At 32.2% G+C, this 22,951-nt stretch overlaps 5 protein-coding genes and 1 pseudogene across 9 annotated transcripts; 1 reads left to right on the top strand and 5 right to left on the bottom strand.

Moving 5' to 3' along the window:
• Positions 1-7,804: 7,804 nt before the first annotated feature.
• On the top strand, positions 7,805-8,785 carry LOC106385969 (SUMO-conjugating enzyme UBC9). Its single transcript, XM_013825866.3, has 2 exons — positions 7,805-8,236; positions 8,338-8,785. The coding sequence occupies exons 1-2, from the start codon at positions 7,925-7,927 to the stop codon at positions 8,566-8,568; spliced, it is 543 nt and encodes a 180-aa protein (XP_013681320.1). The 5' UTR covers positions 7,805-7,924; the 3' UTR covers positions 8,569-8,785.
• A 1,055-nt stretch (positions 8,786-9,840) lies between these two features.
• LOC111204811 lies at positions 9,841-11,848 on the bottom strand. The gene has a single exon (XM_048752453.1). The coding sequence runs from the start codon at positions 10,386-10,388 to the stop codon at positions 10,200-10,202; it is 189 nt and encodes a 62-aa protein (XP_048608410.1). The 5' UTR covers positions 10,389-11,848; the 3' UTR covers positions 9,841-10,199.
• A 223-nt stretch (positions 11,849-12,071) lies between these two features.
• Positions 12,072-14,874, bottom strand: LOC106385370 (annotated as a pseudogene).
• Positions 14,875-15,466: 592 nt separating this feature from the next.
• Positions 15,467-16,680, bottom strand: LOC106388000 (small ubiquitin-related modifier 5). Its single transcript, XM_013827962.3, has 3 exons — positions 16,302-16,680; positions 15,801-15,950; positions 15,467-15,671 (listed from the first exon to the last, which is right to left on the bottom strand). The coding sequence occupies exons 1-3, from the start codon at positions 16,443-16,445 to the stop codon at positions 15,600-15,602; spliced, it is 366 nt and encodes a 121-aa protein (XP_013683416.1). The 5' UTR covers positions 16,446-16,680; the 3' UTR covers positions 15,467-15,599.
• Positions 16,681-16,726: 46 nt separating this feature from the next.
• On the bottom strand, positions 16,727-19,526 carry LOC106387999 (UV radiation resistance-associated protein). Of its 5 annotated transcripts, XR_007321224.1 has the most exons (7): positions 19,003-19,526; positions 18,357-18,563; positions 17,928-18,108; positions 17,598-17,734; positions 17,251-17,478; positions 16,864-17,184; positions 16,727-16,754 (listed from the first exon to the last, which is right to left on the bottom strand). XR_007321224.1 is itself a non-coding variant. In XM_013827960.3 (6 exons), the coding sequence occupies exons 1-6, from the start codon at positions 19,189-19,191 to the stop codon at positions 17,068-17,070; spliced, it is 1,059 nt and encodes a 352-aa protein (XP_013683414.2). In that variant the 5' UTR covers positions 19,192-19,526; the 3' UTR covers positions 16,727-17,067. The 5 variants fall into 5 exon arrangements, 4 of the variants coding, with proteins under 4 accessions (XP_013683414.2, XP_022554713.2, XP_022554712.2 ...); XM_013827960.3 differs by having other exon boundaries at positions 16,727-17,184; XM_022698992.2 differs by having other exon boundaries at positions 16,727-17,184; positions 18,357-18,585; positions 19,003-19,525.
• A 912-nt stretch (positions 19,527-20,438) lies between these two features.
• On the bottom strand, positions 20,439-22,531 carry LOC106387998 (probable xyloglucan galactosyltransferase GT12). Its single transcript, XM_013827959.3, has one exon. The coding sequence runs from the start codon at positions 22,126-22,128 to the stop codon at positions 20,623-20,625; it is 1,506 nt and encodes a 501-aa protein (XP_013683413.1). The 5' UTR covers positions 22,129-22,531; the 3' UTR covers positions 20,439-20,622.
• Positions 22,532-22,951: the final 420 nt, after the last annotated feature.

The following is a 22,951-nucleotide window of genomic DNA, read 5'->3' as shown; positions in this document are numbered from 1 at the left end:
TTATTTATTTTTTGTAACTATTTTTATGTATTTTTATTGTTTTATTTTAAAAATATAACCTTATTTGGAAATTCAATTTTGTTTCCTTTTTTAAAAGATATCAAATATCAAATACTCAAACAATATTGGTTGGTGAATCTAGAGGTTCATCCTAAGAGTAACCCAATAATTTCTTCATAGTAAAATAGTTAATATGCTTGCTAATATTACATTGCACAGTTGAGTTTGGCATTATTTGGTATAAATAAAAATTAAAAAAAATCCTAGATTTTATGAAAATTTGAAAGTGGAGTTTACACTTTTATCTTTGAACACCATTAATAAACATCCGCATCAAAAGTTAATTGATACTTTCACCTTCAATAATTTTAAGTTGATTAATACTCCATCTATTTCATTATAAGTGTCGTTTTAGGTTTCGGCACACGGATTAAGGAAACAATTAATTTTATACATTTCCTATAAAAAAACACTATTATCTATACACCTAACCATATTTCAATCAATAGAAAAATAAATTTTGCATAAAATTAATAAATTTTGCATTGAAAATCGAAAACGACATTTATTTTGTAACGAAAATAAATGTGTAAAACGACACTTAATCTGAAACGGAGAGAGTATTTGACATTTTGTAACAATTAAAACATAATATTATAATTATACTGACATTTTTTTCCAGAAACGTTTCCCGTAAAAGAAAATGAAAGCTTTGGGTCGGCGCAACAAATGGCGCGATCATTGTAGTATATTTTTATTTTCTTGCAGTTATTGTTGGTTTTTGTGACTGGAGAAGTCAATATTAGAACAGTTGGAATTTGAAAAACTTTAAAAGGATTGAGAAGAGGACATAATGCCACCATAAATGCAACAAGATAAGGGAGACACATCAAAGGAGCTTATAAAGATAAGATGTCATTTATACCGTCTTCACGAGATAAATAATTGAGTTAAACTATATATAAAAAATGAGAATTCGGCCAAAAAAAACCTCAACTTTGCACGAATTGTCAAAATTAACATGAACTTTTGGGCTGACTAAAAAAACACCAAACTTTCGTTGACTTTTGAATTAATTAACAATGTTTTCACTGACTTGCTAATTTAGCACGCCGTCAACAAATTTAACATAAATATTTGACGTCGTTTATTGTTGGCGTTTAGTGAAACGACGTCGTTTTCAAATGAGATGAAACGACGTCGTTTTACATGATTTGAAATAAAAAATATGTAGACCCCTGGATTCGAACCCGGGTTAGTTGGTCAAATGACAAGGTATTTTACCACTCGGCTACTGGCACTTTCAATGTACTTACTAACATGTTTACTTTTATTTGGTACATATTAAATATAAAAAATTCTCTAAAAACTTAATAAGATCTTTAAAATTCCAAAAAAAATTAAAAAAATAAAGAAGATTTTTATAAAATTAATTTAGAAATTAAAATTAAAAATAAAATTTTATTTTTCTTTTTTAAAAATAAAAACTCTTCCAAAATTTTCTAAAAACTTAAAAAGATCTTTAAAATTCCAAAAAATTGAAAAAATAAAGAAATTTTTTATAAAATTAATTTTGAAATTAAAATAGAAATTTTTTATAAAATTAATTTTGAAATTAAAATAGAAAATAAAATTTTATTTTTTCTTTTCAAAAAAACACGAACTTTTCACGAATTGAAAAGAAAAAATCAAGTAAAATTTTATTTTCTATTTTAATTTCAAAATTAATTTTATAAAAAAATTCTTTATTTTTTCAATTTTTTGGAATTTTAAAGTTCTTTTTAAGTTTTTAGAAAATTTTGGAAGAGTTTTTATTTTTTATAAAGAAAAATTAATTTTATTTTTAATTTTAATTTCTAAATTAATTTTATAAAAATCTTCTTTATTTTTTTAATTTTTTTAGAATTTTAAAGATCTTATTAAGTTTTTAGAGAATTTTTTATATTTAATATGTATCAAATAAAAGTAAACATGTTAGTAAGTACATTGAAAGTGCCAGTGGTCCAGTGGTAAAATGCCTTGCCATTTGACCAACCAACCTGGGTTCGAATCCAATGTTCTACATATTTTTTATTTCAAATCATGTAAAACGACGTCATTTTACATCATTTGAAAACGACGTCGTTTCACTTAACGCCAACAATAAACGACGTCAAATATTTCTGTTAAATTTGTTGACGGCGTGCTAAATTGGCAAGTCAGCGAAAACATTGTTAATTAATTCTAAACTTTCAATGAAAGTTTGGTGTTTTTTTGGTCAGCCCAAAAGTTTATGTTTCTTTTGGTAATTCGTGCAAAGTTGAGGTTTTTTTTGGCAGAATTCTCTATAAAAAATGGAGAAAAGTTTTACTTTGTTAAACATCGAGCTAGTTTATATTTAGAACCATAAACTGAAAAAGATAAACATAAAATATATTGAAGTTTAACATAGTATACAGTTTGTTTTTAAATGTGGAACCTATAGCTTCTTTTGTTTTATCTATTTTAATAATTCTACTAGCTAGGAGAGGTTGGGTTATGTCGTTGGCCTACCTCTTTTTCACTATTTTTTGTTGGCTTTCATTAATTATTCAAAACCAATGAGAAGATTATGGTTTTAGAATCTCTTAGTGTAATTGTTGCAACTACTACTCACTCATGATGTGATCATAGTAGCTAATAAGTATGACCTTTTGCTTCTGCCATTATTTCAACTATAATTTTATTTTAAAAAGTCTAAATTTATTGACAAATATGGTTTGATCCATTTCTTTATAGTCCCTATTTTGACACATGATTGATTATTCACTTGTGCTCGCAAACGTTAAAAGTATACAATCTTACGAGGTTTAATAGAATCACAATTGTTTAAGTTTAATCTAAGTATGTTGAAAGCAATTCAGTCTATAAAAACACAGAGAATAATGTGCATGTGGTATTTCTCATAAAAACATTCTCAAGTGCACCGCCGTACCCTTGTTACAAAAAGCATTCCTAAGCGAAGTTTTCTTCCATCACAAGAAATCAACACTCATGAAATTTAGGTGAAACTAAGGAAACAGACATTTGTGATAGTCAGTGATGTGCTACTAAACATGCAAATTAACCTACTAAATCAAACTATTTGTCTAAAATGTGTTGCCCTGAACTTTATTTTTTTGGTGGCCTGCAAATGCTCTTTGAAGGAGGGAAGGCACGGTTCTAGTGAAGACTTCTTAGTGTTTGTTATGACAAATATGGTTCCACTCTGTGTTTTGGTAAAATATATTTTTGTCAAAAATATAATTAATTAAAATAACAAGTTGATATATCTTTACTTTTATAAAATAAAAATTGTAATATTTTATACATTTTAATGGAAAATATTGAACTTCAACATATATACTATTAGTATTTTGTTGCATTGTTTTCAAATAAATCATCATATTTTGTACAACTAGAAAATACAGTACTATCAAAAATTAAAATTTCAAACTAAAATATAAATATCAAAACCAAAAGTCAAATATAAAAATCTAAAAACCAAAAGCTAAAAACTAAAAACTAAAATCAAAATGCTGACAAAAAAAAACTAAAATCAAATCTTTAAATGTTTGTTATTTTACTAAATATTTATTTAAAAAAGGAATACTAATTTGATTGATAAAAGTTGAAACCTTTGTTAGATAGATTGACGTTGTCATATCATATGGGACCTGAGATCAATGATATACAATACGATAAAGAAGACACCTACTTCCAACTAAAATTGGCTTTATACCGTGACTGAAGCTTTTCCTCCTCGATGATATTCATACATACATCTTCGATATTTAACATATACCGACTTTAAGATTTGCTATTTTCGATTTCAGAAGATAAAAAGTTAAAATGTTGAATATGACCCAGTGGTTTATGCACGAGATAATTCGTAGATGGGGATGGGACTATATTGGCTTCTCTTAGTTGAAATGAAGATATGTGTTTTTCGCATTAATTGGTGACATGAGTTACATTTGATTAAGTTTGAAGTGTAATTCAAAAATGTTACTAATTTGGATTTAATCTTTTGACTTAATATTTGAGTTATTAATGAGTTATTTGTGAGTTACAATTTTTATTTATCCTTTTAGTAAAAATGATAACTCAAGTGTTAACCCAACATCAAACAATTTCTTATGTATTAGAAATTGAGTTAATCGTTTTTGGTGTTTGACTAGTTATCCTATGGTTACCTTTTCCTTTTTAACAATTTTAACTTTTTAATGTGTCCATGTCCCACATTTAGATTTCTTAGTTAATGACGCATTTTCAAAGAGATATATAGTTGTTTAGCAATTAATCAAAATGTTTATAAACTATTGTTTCTCACTTGAATTATTCAAAAAAAAAAAACAATTCCAATAATTTTAATGGTAATTCTATTTGATAGCTAAAATTTTACATATATGTAAATTGATATATGGTGTTATTAATACCATTATATGTGTGTTTTGAGCTAATTCTCAGTCATAATTCGTGTTTAATTGATATCATTCCAGGTTTGAAGCAGGTGAAAGAACAAAGAAGAGAGATTCTGGAAGTCAGATGTCGTTTTGAAGGATTCGATGCGGAACAGCCATCTAGAACAACCCGAAGGTTGTTCCCGAAGAGAACAAACGTCTGACTGTTTCCGATCATTAAGGAAACTTCCTATTCCGGAAGTTTGCCATAGATTCCACTCTCTCTTATCTCTTTACCACCAGCGCCTCCATATAAAAAGGCATATGCTATCATTTCTTTTTCTGAAGCTAGTTTTGCAAGAGACCGAGAACTATTTTCTTTGGATTAAACAACTTGTAAGGGAGAAGGCTTCATCCTCACGAGAAGATCATCCTAAACCCTTGTCTTTCTACTTTATTTTATATGCAGTATTATTCAGAAATCATGTCTGTGTCATCCTACTTTATGATTGAGTAGTAGGCTAAACTTGCTTAGGGTTGTAGGGTGTTAGCCGCATGAACTGAACACAAATAAAGGATCTTAACTATTCTTCATTCATATTGTTCTTACTGCTTACATTGAATTGATCACTTAATGTTCGATTTCTGATTTAATCACCTAGATAACCGCTTAGGAGATAAATTGACATATATTGAATGAGCTTTGTATCCCTAATCAGCGAGAGTAGATATTAGGGTATTAAGTGAACTAATCGGATCTTGTCTCTAAGGCTTGTTATCGCGTCTTGTTCCAAGTGAGAACTTAGGATTCAAGACCGATCTGCAAAGGGAGCAAGACCACGATAGTGGATTGTTCTAGCCGAGTGATCTGAGTTCTATACTGCACCTCATTGCACTTGAATAGTTGTTCAGTTTTCATTGACACCCGATTAATAACCCTAAGCCGACTTCATTTAAATCGAATTTGAACCATCTAGGTATTATAGTTACTTGCGTCACAATTAATTCTCAAAACCCCACTTCTTTCTCAGCTTATTATTGAACTCATAAGAGTAAATAGTAAACTAGTCCTCTGGATTGAATCTCAAATATTACAATTACCATTGTTAACTTGACAGTAGCAAAAATTCATTTTTAGTGTATCATAAATATATAGGTATCCTATGTTAGAATATTTATATAAGTATATTTATTTAATTTCAACGTAATTTACTGTAGTTTAATATATATTATTTTTTCATTTTATTTTATAATAATTTTTTTCATAATTGATATTCATATTTTTTTAAAAAATAATAAATACTGCAACTTATACTTCAAAAACATCACTAATCAATAATTCTAATAAAATATTAATACATATTTTACAGCGAATTCTATGCATAAATCTACTGTTTCTGTCACAGGGTACACTAAATTATAACTTGATTGTAATTCAATCCTTGATCAACATGTAGGATCTTTAGTTGCACAGGTTGTCAAAACAAAAAAGTTTGCTGATCAGATTGGGTTTTAGTAGATTCTTAAATTTAGTATACATTTAAACGGTCAGGTTTTCGATCCAGCATTAAGGGAAAGTAAGCTTCGATTTTTCAAAATATTTGAGAACTCAAGACAAGTCAGAAGTGGTCAGCTCATTACTGACGCCACGCTACTGCGATAATTCCCTACAAACCCTATTGAGATGACCGATGACTTGATGGTCACGTTACCGGTGGCCGGTGGCCGGTGAGCAGACCTGATCAAACAGTTTTGATGTCACCATTTGCCTTATTGCACAAGCCACATGGTTTTGATACATAGTTTTAGATATATAAGTTACGTCTACTACAAGGATATCTGTTTAGGGTTAGTATAGTATTGTTTCAACGATGATAAGGGTTTCATAATTCTCGCTGATGATAAGGATTTTCATAATTGACTAAGAGTCTAAGATAAGAGAAGATTCAAATCAAATCCTATTTATTTTTGTTACTTTTGTTCGAGTTTTAATAAAGATACAAATTACCATCAGTTAAATTAGGTCAAGATTATTCAGCATGCATTAGCGCATCGATCATTGTTTCAAGAATCAAGATACATCTTTGATATTAATATATTCATGAATATCAAGCCTACCTAGAAGATACATATATAGTGTGATCCAGCTCAGGACTCTTAGTGGAACGGTAACTACTTTGTATAATGGCCCGTAACTCAAATTTGTATACACGCGACAGCTATATTTGGTCTGGCGATAATACATATTACAAATATCATTTCGTGTTTACAAACTCTATAACCAACTTACTTCTAATTATGCATACAAATCCAAAGCGGGCTATAAGTAAAAGGAGCTGTGTATACTTTAAATATTCCTTATTTATAAATTATTATACTCGCAGATTTTAATTGGAAGTCTAATTGTTCTTTTTTTTGTTATCTTTTAGATGGAAACGTGTTGGTGATTCGCACTTGCTTTTTGTAAGTTAAATCCACAATGCATGAGAATGAAAAAAATATGCACAATGCATATGTCACCATGAAACGTCATTCAAGTTGTGGATACCATAATTAATGACTTTTGAACGCTTGAGCACGTGCCACATAGTGTAGTTTAATTTTAAACCAGCAAGAATTTTATTCGATCAAAATTTTTATTTAAATTCGTTAATTTGTGTGGTTGTTAAATAAAATAATAAATCATTCGTTGGTATAATTTTTAATAAAGATTCAACATTATTGATTACAATATCTGCATATTCTCCAAAAAAAAATATCTGCATGGTGAAAAATGATGGGAATAATGAAAAACGAAACACCAAAAGTCAAGATCACTTTTTGTCCAAATTAAATTCTCAAATGAAAATATGAACAATACAATGCAAATCTAGCGAATCAAATCAGTATAACAATTTTTTTTTTACAGCAAACAAAACATTTACAGACTCATATAAAACATTTTCAGTATAATATAATGTTTTATAAGATTCCAAACAATCATTTTAATTAATTTGCATAATTAAAATTGATTACTTTTATAACATTACCTAAATGTAATATATTATATAAAATAATATACATTAAATAAATTTAAATCATATACGTTATATTTTAATAACGATATAGATAACTAAAATATTTAGTGTAAACCGTCTATATTTTATTTTAGATAAATAAAATTAATAAAAGACTGAAACGAATGTATAAAATAGAACACTTCATATATATGGTATAATATTGTTACTTGCATATTAAAAATGATTTATTTTTTTTTAAATAAATACTAATGGGTAAAAAAAGCGACCACCTTTGTATCAGCTTTCCATTAAAATCTAAATGTGCTTTTATCCAATAAAAGAAAATGTAGAATCCACCGTGTAGTTTATACATTCACCATTATTTATCCTTTTTCAACTATTAAAAGTTGTTGAAACTTGAAGGAGATTACCCAAACGCAACCGCTGTAATTTATATGCTGAATGTAAGAGAGAGCGAGAGAGTAGTCACACTTGAAACAATAACGCACACATAGAGAGAGAGAGATGGGAATATTCAAAACCTGTAGTTTCCGGCGAAGTGCATCTCCGGCCGCCGCAGATAATCAACCTAACTCTAAAAACTCATCGGCCTCTCTGTGTGGGGAGAAGAGGCTCTTGAAAGAATCTAAAATGAAAGATCAAATCCTCATGAAGCTTGTCAACTCAAGATTAGCTTCGCCTGAAAATGTTTTCAGGTGGGAAGCAAACATCATCGGACCGGCGAATTGTCCGTTTGAAAACGGTGACTTCGCCGTCTCTATTCACATCCCGACCAGTTATCCATTCAAGCCACCCAAAATCACGTTCATAACCAAGGTAGGAAAATCCCGGTTTAAGTAACTTTTCGATTATGTTTGGTACACGGTTTGATCTCGGAATAACCGGTTCAAATTTTTATATTTTGTTCCTTGTTTCAGATATTTCATCCTAATGTCAATAAAAAGGGAGAAATTAGTATCGATATATTGGGATCGCAATGGTCACCAAGTTTGAGGATCGATTTGGTACTCTTATCGATATGCTCCGTTCTATCAAACCCGGTCGAACCATTTGTTCCCGGCAATCCTGCCGTGATGTTGTACCAGCAAGACCGGAACGCTTACGAGAAAATCGCGAGAATGTGGACTTTGGAATTTGCAAATGCTTGACGATTACTTTCAGAAATTTTGTGTGTGTGCGGTTAACAATAAGTTTGTCAATAATCTGCTTTTCTATGTTACCTGTTTTGTCAACTTTAGCTGCTTATATGTCACTGGAATTTAAAGTTTTAGTTACGAGCTTAAGTGAAATATGCGTGTGTGTTATAATTGTCATTGCCGTAACTTAAAGAACGAATTAAAAGGTAATAGTACATATTGCAATATATGAATATAACAAATTCTGCAAACAACAACCATATTTATATAATTCAGACCAGCGTATTACTTTTGCTTCGGTAGTCTTCATTGCTGCAAGAGCCACAGCAACCAAAAATGCCAAATATATAACAACCTTCAGGTTTTAGACAACATCACTCTTCAAATAAAACTAAGTAAAAAACAAAATTTGATCTAAAATGTTGATATATATAAGGTGATTGTTGTTTATGAACCGTAGAATGTCTACACTGGGCTTTTTTCAGTAAACGATCGTGACTTGTTTTGGTCAAGAGCTATCCCCTAAACTATATTTGCGAAGTGATTTATACACATGTCGTCACTATAATCATTCTCGCTGAAAATAAAGATGACATGACACTTAAAATAGATGACATGGTTTTAGAAAATAGTGACATGACATCATATTAATTGTGAGATGTAAAATTTCCTTATAAAAATTTAAATTTTTTTTCAGAGATTTTAAATATGGTAATAAAAATAACTCATATATCATCATTAATGTCAATTTTCCACATAAATATTTATTTATGGTAAACTATTAAATATATTAATAATTCATATATCACAATTAAAATAATAATATATATGTATATGTGTATCTCACATTAATAAAAATAAACTAAATAAAGTAACACTAATCCAAAAAAAAATTGATAGTTAAATATTTAAACATTATTTAAATTTATCCGTTCATCTTCATCATTTAAATTAACAAAAAAAAATTTCAGTTTAACTAAAACAAACAAAGTCTCAAATTTATTAGAATTTATATTTATATGTAAATATATATATATATATATATATATATATGTAATTAGATGGGAAGATATATATATATATATATATATATTTAAAATAAATAATCATTAAACACAATAATATAATTAAAACTATTTTTATAAAATCTAATTTTATCTTTATTAAAAATTAAATCAAATCAAATTTAAATAATTATACCAAATAAAAAAAATAAGATTACAAAAATACGTTTATGATTTTTTATAACTATTGAAGTTAAAATATAAATTAATAATGTTAAAATATTAATCAAAATTTTCTTTTGAAATAAAAAAATGTTATGTTAAAAATTACTATTTCTGCGCATGACGCAGGAAAACTCCTAGTATTTCTATATATTCGTAGTAGCTTGCTAAATGTAAAATGGCCGTGTCTGAAGATAATAGAATAAATGATCACGTCTTGAAAAGGTATTGAAGCTTTACAATAATTGTTACATTTCCAACATTTTTTTTTGTCAACTGTTACAATTCCAACATATCCGTTAAACACCATTTATTATTTTAAAACTGGATATAAATATTCGACGAACGATATATTTTATAGATAATAAAAACATTAAAAGTAACCATGCCGCGCACCTCGGATCAAACTCACATCGTTTAATTGGCCTTTTGTTTCACACAAGTTACAGGATACTTTGGATTACATCCAAGTGCATGATTTTGAAATAAAGCTTCGTAGCTTATCACATCTTCTGCATTGGTCTTGATTGTTGCAAGAGTGAAAAACACCATTATAAGAGCCATATATATAATAACTGCCTTAATTAATTTCTTAGACATACCCATATCGTTTAAAAAAAATTGAACTAAGAAAGAAAAACTTTACTTTGATTTATCAATCAGAAAATTAGATTGTTGTGTGAGAAACACGAAAGGATTGTTGAAACTTTAAATAATGTAGGAAATGGGAGACAATATTGTTATGCCACTTTCTTTTTTGGGCATAAAGATTTGTTGTATCTAATTTTAAAACAATGATATTTGTTATTTTACTAACTTTCTTTCTAAAGTAACTAGAAATTAGTTTCTTGTCTTAAGAGGTAACAAAAGTTGTAAAAATTTTGTTACCATTGCAACAAACTACACGATGAACACTTTAACAAAACTGAATCACTTAAACAAGAAAAAATACAGAATTAAAAGCTGTCAATTACAGCCAGATTATAGTTATCTTCTTATTATTCCGAATTTCATTTCATACCGTGTTTGTAGATTCTAATAAAAATTGTAAGAAATTTGATAATTTTTAGATGTATATGAAATTTGTTTTTCATGAAAGTAAAACAAACATAAAATTGATATTATTTAACTGTAGATACCAATACCAAAAAATGTTGTATTTAATTAAATACTTTCCCATAAATTATTAAACATTTCAATAATTAACTTGCTACTTTTTTTGTGGATCAGTAATAACTTGCCACACTTTTTTTTGGAGTCAAAATTAAACAATAAATTGCCTTACTTACAGAAAGATTCAAAAATCAATAATGTGCAACATATTTAAAATTCATTGGCAAATGGCAAACTTATTACAAAAGCCTGCAAACCTCTTGAGTTTCTTCTGCCATGGCTTGATAAAGCAAAATGGTTAAATTAATTACATAGCAAAATGGATAAAGTAGTCTTATGTCTTGTCCTTTTCTCTCTTCAAGTGTTTGTGGTGTATGTTTTGGCGATTGGACTTCGATCAACTATCTTTAAGCATGTCGTAGAGATAGTTTAATTTGTGATCTATGAGTACAACAAACAGAGCAAATATGAATTGAAGTTTGTGACGGTTGTTCCCGATGAGTTTCAGATAATTTCTGGTTAGAATTATCAGTTCGTGGTGGCTAATGATGACGGCAACAACACGATCAAAAATTACGAAGCAGTTGTATGTGGGAAACTGTGGCTAAAGTAAATGAATCTTAATTCCTTTAAACCGCTATTAAATGATCATTTCATGATGAGTTTGTAAATGCAACTAAACTCATATATATAACAAATAAGATAAAATAAACGGAAGAAATGTATATGTACTATCTGGTTTTCAAATTTCATGTTTGGCGAAATATGAAGAGGATATTTAAAAAGTTTTAACATTTCCTAATTTCAAAAAAAAAACATTCCCTAATTAATGCTGAATAATATACAATCACGAAAACTAAAAATAAAACTTACCAGTTATTAAACAGAAATAACAATTAATATTTTGTTAAGAACAATTCAACAAACTATTACAGAAATTGTACAGATGGTTACAAAATATAACACTATGTTATATTTTTGTATATGATGATTACGAAGTATTGCATTGAATAGCCGTATATATATTTGCTTATAACATGAAAAATAAGGCAGATCCCGAATAAAACATTTGGTTTTATCTCCAAATTTTAAAAGTTAACATAGATAGGTCTTATAACCACAGATTATATAAAAAGATTGCTCAGATTTATATTATAACTGTTAAAATTATGGATCTATCAAAAATCACCTTGTTCGTTTTAGTTAACTCTTTTATCTATAAAAGGTATCACTGAAGAATTGACAAATATTAGATACTGATTCTGAACTCAGAAGAGGAACAGTCCGTTGTTGTTCTAAGTTTCTAACTACTAAGCTCAGTTACAAGGCGATGGCTAAGTAAAACGTTACAAAATCATCCGGTTTAACTACTTGGTTTAGTTATAAACCGAGCAGATGTCAGGCTGACGTACAATGTATATAACGTCTCCGGCAAGATTGTACAAGTTTTGATTCCGGTTCCAGCTCCACAATACATGCGTTTCATTCTTCACCTAAAAACGCCAAAAGTAGGAAAAAATAAATCAGTTTTCGCAATTTACTATAATAATCATCTGGTTTATATTGGTAGGTTCTGGTTTGGTCCATGGTTTTCTTGTGAAAAAAAAAGAAAGCAAAACCTACGATTTGTAGTCAACAGATTCAAGCCTGCTTGTGCCCCAAGAAAGTAAACTCAGCAGGTTACTAGAACACCAAGCGATAGAGATTATAAAGAAGACTTACTTCCAACATACCGACACCGAAGCTGCTCTCTCTGTTCGCGCTGTAATCTGGCTGATTAAGCGGACAAAGCTCGTCGTTTACTGGTCCTAACGTGAAGTTAAACCAACTACAGGATCCATGAGAATGATCTGGACAGTTTCCTGGGTCATCTACATGCTCAGTCTCCAGTTTCCCAGCTCCTCCTGCGCCTATTGTTATATAAACCGGGCCACACTGGTCTAACGTGTAGTTGTAGACTCTGTTTGATCTCTCATAAGCATCAACCTAATTCATGTTTTATGTGTAAATTAGTAAAAAGAACACAAACCCTAGAAGCAAAGGAACACTAGAAGTCTAGAACCTTACCTGACTATTAAAGACAATATCCACTTGGTAACTATAGAGCAAGTCTTCAAGGTTTATCCTCATGGATTCACCTTCTCTATAATGCCCTCTGAATGTGCTGTACCAAGGAAGACTCCAAGTTGCAACCACCCATGGAGTTTCTGATCTGTTTGTGTTTCTCAAGTCATTTTCAAGCCAAATATACTGATCAGCTGCCAGAGAAAGAAAAAAGCCATTTAAAAGCAATTCAAACCCAAAGAAAAAAAAAATCAAAACTAGGAGAAACTTTACATGAGTAATCATATGGTGTGTATGCATTGAGTACAATGAAATGAGCTCCTCCTGCATTGAAGGAATAGTACAATGGAGAAAAAGAACCGCTTTCGTTTGAAGGGAATGCGAATCTTGAACTGTACGCAACAAATGACAGATTATCATCGGTATGCGGCTCAATCTCGTGCTCTCCTGCTACCATCATGGTTGGAACATTAGCCGTGAGTGGCTCCATGAACCTGTCATCATAACTCCATGATGTTAGCATTAAAACCACCAGCAGATTCACAACCACTAGAAAAGAATATTGGTTTACCTTCCCCAATAGTCCCAGCGAGGCTGATAACTTTCTCTACTATTATAACACGAATCACAACCAGAACCTGTTCCGTTATGGTCACACTGACAAGAACTGCAATTTAGTTTGGTCTTATTCGCGAGATAAGTGTCAGCATAGCTGAATCCTCCAATTAAAACCACAAGATCAGGATGGTTAGAGAGAATATGAGTCAAAACCGTTGATGTATTATAAGTAAGACCCAAATCTCCAGCCACAATGATTCTATGCGGGTAACTCTCTGATGTAGACTTAGGCATTGTCCTGAAGTAATAATCTCTGCTCATTGCTGATAAAGATGGATCTCCGCATCGGTATTGATACAATGTGTTTGGTTTAAGACCTGTGAGCTGAACATGGTGGATGATCCCTGAAGTATAGTTCTTCTTGAGAGCATTATACTGCTGGTTATACACAATAGAATGGCCCGTGGCATGTTTGTTGCTAGTACGGGCGTTGAACTCACGGTACTGTACTATGCTTTGCACTGAATTAGGATCAAGAGGCAGAGAATCTTCTTCACAACAACCTTTGATAAAGTATGTAAATTGCAAAAAAAAAAGTTGTTAAAAGTTATATAGAATGAATCTATCCGACAAGAATCTTTGACATTGCAGCGAAAGTCAACAGATTTTTAATCCCGGTTTTATCAATCTAACCGGAGGACGTGTAGACCGGAACAGTAGCTGTTCAAGTTCCCTAAGTAGATCCAGATCTTGGTTTAACAAGATCAAATTTCATGTAAAATAAACCTCAAAGCTTATTGGATGTTTAAAGTATATATAAAACATGTTTTAAACTAAAACTAATCACATACATATTCCACATTAATGTAAACGTGGCAATTTTTGAGCATTTAAAAATCTCTAATATCTAAACTTTACTGAAAAATAAATAAAATAAAAATACAAAAGAAAGTTGAAGAGTTTAACCTGTTGTGACCCAAGAAATCCACACAGAGTCAGAGTTGTACGATAAAGAGACAGAGATCTGTTCAGGTAGAAACTTCCAGTTCGGTTGTACGAAACTTGGGTCGGATTCAGGCAAGTCGAATGCCACCGGGTTAAGATTCGGGTCGAGTGGAGCAGTCACTGGCGTAAACGGACCGTCGACCGTTGAAGGAAAAGCATCAAGGTGATAATGATAACAGCACAAACCAAAATGACCAATAAGTACATGGACGTCATTGTATAATTTACCACCATTTTTTTCATAAATGCTTTTTGCAGCGAAGAAGATATAACTCTCTCTCTCTTAAAAATCAGAAAGTGATTGTCCTTTTTTTACAGGAAATTCTAATTATTTTCTGGTTTACATTTTCAACTTTTCCAACCACAACTCACGAGACAGAGAAAGATTAATGAATTAATTTAATAATTTAATTCTACGACCAATGATGACAACTAAATTGGAGTACTTCAATCTGAAGCAGCCCATATTGGGTTACTTTATGGTATTATAATTATCAGATGATTAAACATGATTTAATACTGAGCAGATTTAAATTAGAACTAGATTCAATGCTTTTGAAAGTTCGGAATTTTTTTGTGTTGATAAAATTTAATTTAATGGAAACAGACATTGTTTACAGATAACTTCTATATCCATAAATGTTCTATATCCATAAATGTTGTACATCAAATTTATCTATATTTGTGCAGTTAATTTATAAAATATCTCACATTCTTTTTATTGATGAGTATATTTTAATTTTAAATTATTTAAAGTAATTTTCATTTATTTGTTAACTTGTAAGATTTGATTGGAATATAATTTTTGAAAATGTATATTGCACCGGTTTTCAGTTTAATATATATTTTTACTATTAAATGTTCCATGTGTTTTTGTCTAATTTAAGTTAGCAACATTACTTTTAATAATATTTTTACATTTTACTAATATTTTGATGGTATTTTGTAAATCACATAGAAATTATATTAATATCACGAATTAAAATCAACTGGACAACAAGCGTTCAGACAGACATAAGGTGCAACAATAACTAAAATTTTCTTTTCTTATTCTGGAGACTTGAAACTCCGGCGACATCAAGCGGTGTAAGGACCGCCACCGCCTTGTTCCGTGACTATATCAATGATATCGTTATCTTCCATCTTTAGCTGTGGTTAAGAAAAGTGAATTTGTTAAATATTAACAGTTTCATTTTCTGGGTTGGTAAATTGAGAGTAATTCATAGGAGAAATTCAGAAGGTAAAAATGGGAATAGGCCACGGAGAGATAAACAGAACCTGAGAAGGAGTATGTCGTGGTTTGAGACCCTTTTTCTTAAAGATGAATCTGACAGTACTTCGATCTAAATTTTTCTTCACGCAGTAAGCAGTCATTAGTTTCTTTAGAGGTGCATTCTCACCAATCTTGTACAGATCCTCTCCTCCGTCCTGTGCGTTTCCCATTTCTCAAATATATATTTTAAGATTTTTGATATTTGTTTTTTCTTTCAAACAAGAGTTTTAATAAATATGTTAAAAAGATTTTGTGAAGAACATATTGTAACTTGCATTTTCAAAAAAAAAAAAACATATTGTAACTTGTAACTATTTTCTAAAACTGTTGTTGAATTATAGGTGAAGAAATGGAAGGGTGAGAGAAGGTGAAAAACTCGAAGAACAGTAGCTAATGCGAAAGAGAAGTTTCTATTTAGGGAAAGAAGAAGGAACAAAACAATTTCATAGCAGCCAAAAAGCTTAAAGATGCAGTCATGCATACAGAGAAAGAGAGAGATTAAAGACCTGTTGGCTCTTGACCTTGATCATAATCTTCTTTTGGCCTGATGATTCAGGAGGTGGAGATTTCTTTTCTTTTCTTTTTTGGTCGAGAGGTGGAGATTTCTTTGTTTCAGAAGAATCAGAGCTTATGGAAAAAGAATCCACCATTGTTTAGATTTTAAATTTAGAAGCTTTTAGGAGATTTTTGAGGTTCCTCAATTTCTAGAGCAGCAGAGTTGAAGAAAATTATGAAAGTGACGAGCTTGGAGTATTTAAGGACAATCCCAACCTAAGACAACCACTGGTTCAATGTAACAAACCAAAGACTACCCACTACTGGTCCTTTGTCTTTTTTACTTTGGAAGTTCCCTTTTTACCCTTTGTCTTGTGTTTTCATTGCCTTCGAATCATCAGCATATCACACTTGCACATCCCAACAGAACTCAGAAGAGAAAAAAACAAGAGGCTCCTTATTAACTTGGATGGTAAAACATATTCCAAAAAGCAAAAACAATACATCTGTTAGGACTTATAAGAACTAGACTTTCTTTTACTATCTCCAAACCAGGAAAAGTATCACACTTACAGAGATAAGTATCATTCTAAATAGAATGTCCCTGTGTATGCGTTCTCTGACGATTACAAAAACCTAACCTTTTATCCCCAAAAACTGTCCACTTGAGAAGATGCAAAAAAAAAAAAAAGTAAGAGACAGTGAAGCTGTGTGAGAAGTAGTTGATTCATCTACAGGAAGAAAAAAAACAGTGTTGGATATCTTCATCATCCATTGTCAAGAATGTATATAATCTGGTGACTGGATGATTCGGATTAGCTCCTTGAGGTTAGCTAGAACCTGACGTGGTCCTAGACTGTTTTCCCCAACAAAGTTCAGGAGCTGCTCGATGTTCTGTGATATGATACTACAGTTAGACCAGAGGAGACGAACATAACAGAAAAACTTTCTTTAACTAACCTTGTTCAATAAGAAGACAGCGTAGGCAGCTCGAGTTGTATCTTGCCCATCCAAAAACAGAGGGAATTCTACAAACTTAGAGTTTTGGGAAAGAGTGGAGATCGCAGACATGTCTGATGACGAAGGCTCAATGTAAGGTGCATAGTCTCGAATATACGTTTTGGAACCACCTAGGCGCAAAGGATAACGGATAGGCACTCCCAAGTAAGAAGCTAATAGGGACACAGCCTGCACAATCCAAGCAGGAAGCCTTTAGTACTTTCTATCCAACCAAAGCCAAGAGAGTTAAGGCGACACACAGGAAAATTAAAGTATGAAGCAAGTTTTAGTCAGTAGCGAGAACACACATGAGCTACATATCCTAGGGCAGTTGCCGACTTCTGAACTTCTTTCTTGTCAGTGAAGAAGCTCATCTTTGTAAACGGGGCCATACTAAAAGGCAACCCCAGGATTCTCACGGATCCTTGACTCACAGGCTTAGTTCCTACTTAAAGCCATAGATAAGATATAAGCAAGTCAAGAAGGTTAGATGCTGCAACAAATAACTTTTTTCAAAACACTTAAGACAACAAAAGTTAAAGTTAGTGCTGAAAATCAATGTCAAGAGTCAATGAGTTGGTCTCGTTTTCATCAAAGTCTGTTTTAATAAGATTTTAAATTCGAATTATATAACTGACCTAATCTACTGCCACCTGGAAGTGACTCCAGTTCTTGGTCTTGTGAAGGTCCAGCCTCAATCTTTAAGGGATAGATAAAAGAAACTTGGGATACCATGTACTGCTGCCTCTTTCTCAGCTTATTCGTTACAATCTTTAGATGAGTATAACCACTCTCTCCTTCTAGTTGGCAGTTCGACTCCTGCAACAAAAAATAGGAAGCAAAATAGTGTATCTATGATTCAATCATTCACCAGTTGGTCATAGCACGAATAATATATACTGCACAAAATCAGTTTGCCTTGTTGAGGCAACTGTAATCAAATCACTAACTCATAACAAAACTAAGAGACATTTGAAAGAAGAAAAATGTAAAACAAGTAATCTGAAATAGCCAAACACTATCCCAATAAGATTTTTTTGTTTTTTTGGGATTGAATGAGAACATACCTGCAATTTGCTTTTAGCGATTGAAAGGGTTGTGCCGCCAACTAGCAAAGATCTCACTTCTGCACTGAGACTATCCTCTTTCACTTTAACATCCTGCTCGGTGACTTTGCAAGCAGCTGATGTCTTCTCCACCAGCAATTTTCTTGCTTCCAGCCTCTGACGCATTTCTTCAAGCTCATTAGCGCGTCTCAATGAATCAGCACTAACCTGCCCGAAATTTGGCCGCCCGCTAATCCGCGGGCTAAGCAATTAAAGCTCACTGAGTAGATAAAAAACAAGATAACTTCTTATGGTGAAAGTAACTAAGTAGTGCATCATTAATAACAACAAAAGGCCACTCCTTTACGGACAATGACCACACTACTGGTGCTCAAAACACATCTAATTGCTTTGAATGGGTTTCTAGCTAGCTTCATTCACATTCATTAAGACATTGCCAGTAATTAAAAACTGATGCTTTCCGCTCTGAAACTGATCGAAACCAGACATGCCCAAAACAAAACAAAAAAACATCTAATTGCTTTGAATGAGTTTCTAGCTGAGCTTCAATCACATTCGTTAAGACACTGCCAGTAATTAAAAACTGATGCTTTACACACTCTAAAACTGATTAGGACCAGACAAAGCACATGGGTAAGAGAAAAACCTGAATAAGAGACTCGAGTTTGGGCTGTAGGCTAAGCTTCTTCTCTGTGGCTAACTTCAGAGCAGAGGAAAGACTCCACAACCGAGTGAGCTCATGGTCGAACTCTTCCCACTCGATAACCTTCACATCCTCTTCTCGATCGCCTCTTCTCAGCTTTGCAGACGAACTCGGCCCCGTTTCTCTTTCCATCAGCAATTGTCTCCGAGACTACGCGAGGAAAGTCCCTACGAGAAGATCCAAATCTCTTCATTCGACTTTCATCACCCCAATTTTGAAGGAGCGTGGATCGGATCAGAAATTATCAAAAACCCTAACTTTAGCTGATCGGATTGAGAAAAACTCGATCAACTGGCGTTGGATTGATGCGAGATCGATGCGTGGAATCGAAGTATTGAGGATGAAGAAGCTTCTCAGGCTGATTCGATTTTCGCAGATTTTTCTTTGAAGGTTTGTTACTTTGAGGAGAGAGAGAGAGAGAGAGAGAGAGAGAGAGAGAGAGAGACTCTTCCGGGTCAGATATTTGCGGGCGGGTATTTTCTGAAGAGTGGGTTAAAAGCAGTAGTGACCGTTGAATGCGATTTCTCGTGTAAAGCATGATTCATTTAACTAAACCAATTCTTTCATACCGGTTACCCCAATTTTGGACCAATTATCCGTTCCTTGAGATTTTTCGTCAGAAAAAAAAGCCCAAACAAGTGGTGTTGCTATATCATCTTTAATTTCGCTTTTTTTTTTTTTTTTTTTTTTTAATTTAGCTTTTTTTTTGGTCCAAACTTCATTTTCGAGAAAAATTATCTCAAATTCTATTATATTTTTAATTCTCTAATGCATTTAAAATAAGATTACTCTAAAAATAAATTATATTATATACATTACTTTATTTTTATCTATTACTTTCTTTTTATTATTTCTATAGAATAAAATTAGAATTTATATTACAAAAATAGATTTAATCCATGTAGAATACTACCTTTTTCTTTTGGAAAAGCAAAATAAGCGCAGGGAAAGAAAGAATTATGGTTCATACTGAATTTGGATCTATTACTTTATTTTTTACTATTTTATAGAATAAAATCAGAATTTATATTACAAAAATAGATTTAATCCACGTCGAATACCACCTTTTTTCTTTTGGAAAAGTAAAATAAGAACAGGGAAAGAAAGAATTATGGTTCATATTGAATTTGGATAGCACTATTAATACTTTTTTATTCATCAAATCATATAACTTAGGATTTACAATGTATGATATGCTTTTTCTTTGAACTTTCATGTGCATGACCTCGTATTTTCGAATCACTCTCACTTACCTATGAGCAAGGATAAATATTCCATAGTAACTCTTGGATTCATTTCTTTGGGGTGGTTAAATTCAATACTGTTCTTGCTCCACAACTTATGGAACGTACTCGGAAGAAGAAAGTAAAAGGAAGAAAAAGAGAGAAATATGTAATTATGCATATAATGCATTTTGAGCATGCTATTTGCTATAACAAAGTCTTAAGCAATCTGTTTATCTTCTTCCAACATGTTACTATATGATTTTCACTCACCTTTCTTATAAATCTAACAAAATATAATAACAACAACAACAAAAAACCAATTTCTTCCATGTGATTTTCACTCAAGTTTTTTCAAGTCCCTAGTCTGTGAATACTCACTCTGAAGATCTTTCCCTTCTTCCATCATCCTCTTAACCATTGCTACCCTCTCAACAACCCTATCCAATGCAATCTCAAACGCATCATCAATCTTCTCCGGTCCAACCAATCCCGGTTTAGTGTATATTATCTTCGGTATAATCTTCACAACTTCATTCCTCATCCTCACAATACTCCCCCAATCAATCCTACCCAACAAACTCCTAAGACTAACCGTTCCATCCTTCATCCCTTTCTCCGGTATGTAAACCGAGTACTTGGTATAATCCTTTGGAAAATACCACATATACTGGTTATAACCCGAACCGGGATGGAAGAAAACCGGTATGCAACCGGCCAAAATCGAATCAAATATCGATCTTCTAGTATACGAATCTCCTTTAGGTTGTAAACAGAAAACCGAACGTTGGAACACTTCCATCACCGTAACCGGGTTATCGCAATCTTGACCTTTATTACAATCAAGAAACTTGCACCTACCGTGAGACGCAAGGCATTGCTTTATAATCTCACCCCTTATAGATCCATCCATGTTAGGCCTTGGAGCTCCAACAAACGAATACAAGTACCTCCTCTTCACATTCTTCACTTTCTTCTGCCATCTCCTAACCTCGGACAAGCTCTTGGGATGGAAGTAAGTAGGATAAGGAACCGCAAACTCATTAGTCCAAGCAGTGGTTTCTATCGATAACATCGTCATGTTAGCAAACTCTGGTAACAGCATCAGTTTGCTTCCCCACGCTGAATCATCATCTAAACCTCTCCTGAAGTCCCAACCGATCCGTCCTGTTACAAAGAAGTGATCTCTACCGTTCATCTTCCTCCACTCGGGTCTCTCTCTAAGCCATTTAGCCAGCTTTATACCCAATTCGTCTCTAACCGTTGTGTTGTATCCCCAGAGGTGACGGCTCACGTCAAAACCTGCGTAGTATGGGACGTAGAACGCTGAGGCTAGAGATGAATCGTTGGTCAAACACTCGTAATGTTTCATCCTCTCACGGAAGATAACCGCTAGCAAGAACTGGTTTGTTGCGTACCAAGAACCGGTTTTGGAGGTTAAGACACGAGCTGCCTTGTTATCGGATAGTGAAACCTGGGAGCCGAGGCCGGAATTGACCATGAAGGGACACATGGTGAACCATTTGATGAGTGTTTTACAGTTTTGAATGATGTCGTCGTTGAATATGCTTGGGATGTTGTGCATATATATGTACCTTCCTGCACAAGTTTCTTCTTCTTGGGGCTGTTTTGCTCTGTTTCCATCGCTCTCATTCGCAAATCTGGTGGGGTTTGGGGTTTGATGGTGTGATGAAGAAGCGATGGAGATGAAGAAGTTGTTTACTTGATGAGTGATTTGGAGATTTTTTCCGAACAAGTTTGATATCTGGAGTTGAAACAGAACGAAGAGACAAAACACAAACGTAACCGGGATGACAACCCAAAGCCTTGGAACTGGTTTCATCATCTATGTTTTTTTTTAACTCGTGTGTAAGAAAACGGTAGTTGTTATATAAAACAAAGACTAAAAGGATTTGGTCTAAGAGAAGTTGCATCTTCTTTGTTAATGGTTTTAATTATGTTTCCCAAATAAAGAAAATATACCATTTATGATGATTTGTATTCAATGGATTCTATTCAAATACATCTCTCTGTTTTAATGAAGTTTCCATCATAGTCACTCATAGATACATTTGTCAAAAGATATCTCAACTTTTCTTTTACATTGGTATTGATAGGGAAATAAATTACCAGAAATTAATAATTATTTATACTAATAATATATTTGCAGTTCAAAGAGTATACCAAAAGTACTTACTCGATCGTTCAGTTTCAACTCCTTGATTCTAATTGAATTTATGGCATTTGACCCAAAAAAAAAAAAATTGAATTTATGGCCATTTTAGAAAACATGGTCCTGTGAACTTATGTTTAATTATATTGAATGTAAGAAAATACTTCTCTTTGAAGGAAGATTTTATATCAGTAGCAAAATACAATTATAATCCAATATTACTCTTTGGGAAACGAAACAATACAACAGCTAATCGGCTGGAAATAATCTTAATCATGTCAAGATTATCAGTATCTCTATTATCAGATTTCTGTCACAATTAGCTGAATAGCATTCTTGACGTATGTTCTTCTTTTTTAGCTTAAACCGTGTCTTAATCAATAACGGTTGCATTTAGCTAAATTAAATGGTTTAGTTCAGTTTACAACGTACCATTTAGCCACTTTTATCACACCATACGTTTGTGGCGAGCTAGATGACATGAAAATAAAACGAC

The sequence above is a fragment of the Brassica napus genome, chromosome C3, assembly GCF_020379485.1.
Source record: "Brassica napus cultivar Da-Ae chromosome C3, Da-Ae, whole genome shotgun sequence".
NCBI classification, from domain to species: Eukaryota; Viridiplantae; Streptophyta; class Magnoliopsida; order Brassicales; family Brassicaceae; genus Brassica; species Brassica napus.
Note: the sequence above shows the minus strand (reverse complement) of the source record. Positions and strands in the feature narration are given on the sequence as shown.

Coding starts and splice junctions, on each gene's coding strand:
- LOC111204811 (XM_048752453.1), bottom strand. CDS start 10,388: ATGGGTATGTCTAAGAAATTAATTAAGGCAGTTATTATATATATGGCT.
- LOC106388000 (XM_013827962.3), bottom strand. CDS start 16,445: ATGGTGGATTCTTTTTCCATAAGCTCTGATTCTTCTGAAACAAAGAAA. Junction 15,951..16,301: donor TCAAGGTCAAGAGCCAACAG/GTCTTTAATCTC, acceptor GGAAACGCACAG/GACGGAGGAGAGGATCTGTA. Junction 15,672..15,800: donor CACGACATACTCCTTCTCAG/GTTCTGTTTATC, acceptor TCTTAACCACAG/CTAAAGATGGAAGATAACGA.
- LOC106387998 (XM_013827959.3), bottom strand. CDS start 22,128: ATGATGAAACCAGTTCCAAGGCTTTGGGTTGTCATCCCGGTTACGTTT.
- LOC106385969 (XM_013825866.3), top strand. CDS start 7,925: ATGGGAATATTCAAAACCTGTAGTTTCCGGCGAAGTGCATCTCCGGCC. Junction 8,237..8,337: donor AAATCACGTTCATAACCAAG/GTAGGAAAATCC, acceptor TCCTTGTTTCAG/ATATTTCATCCTAATGTCAA.
- LOC106387999 (XM_013827960.3), bottom strand. CDS start 19,191: ATGGAAAGAGAAACGGGGCCGAGTTCGTCTGCAAAGCTGAGAAGAGGC. Junction 18,564..19,002: donor AACTCGAGTCTCTTATTCAG/GTTTTTCTCTTA, acceptor AATTTCGGGCAG/GTTAGTGCTGATTCATTGAG. Junction 17,479..17,597: donor CCCTAGGATATGTAGCTCAT/GTGTGTTCTCGC, acceptor TGGATTGTGCAG/GCTGTGTCCCTATTAGCTTC.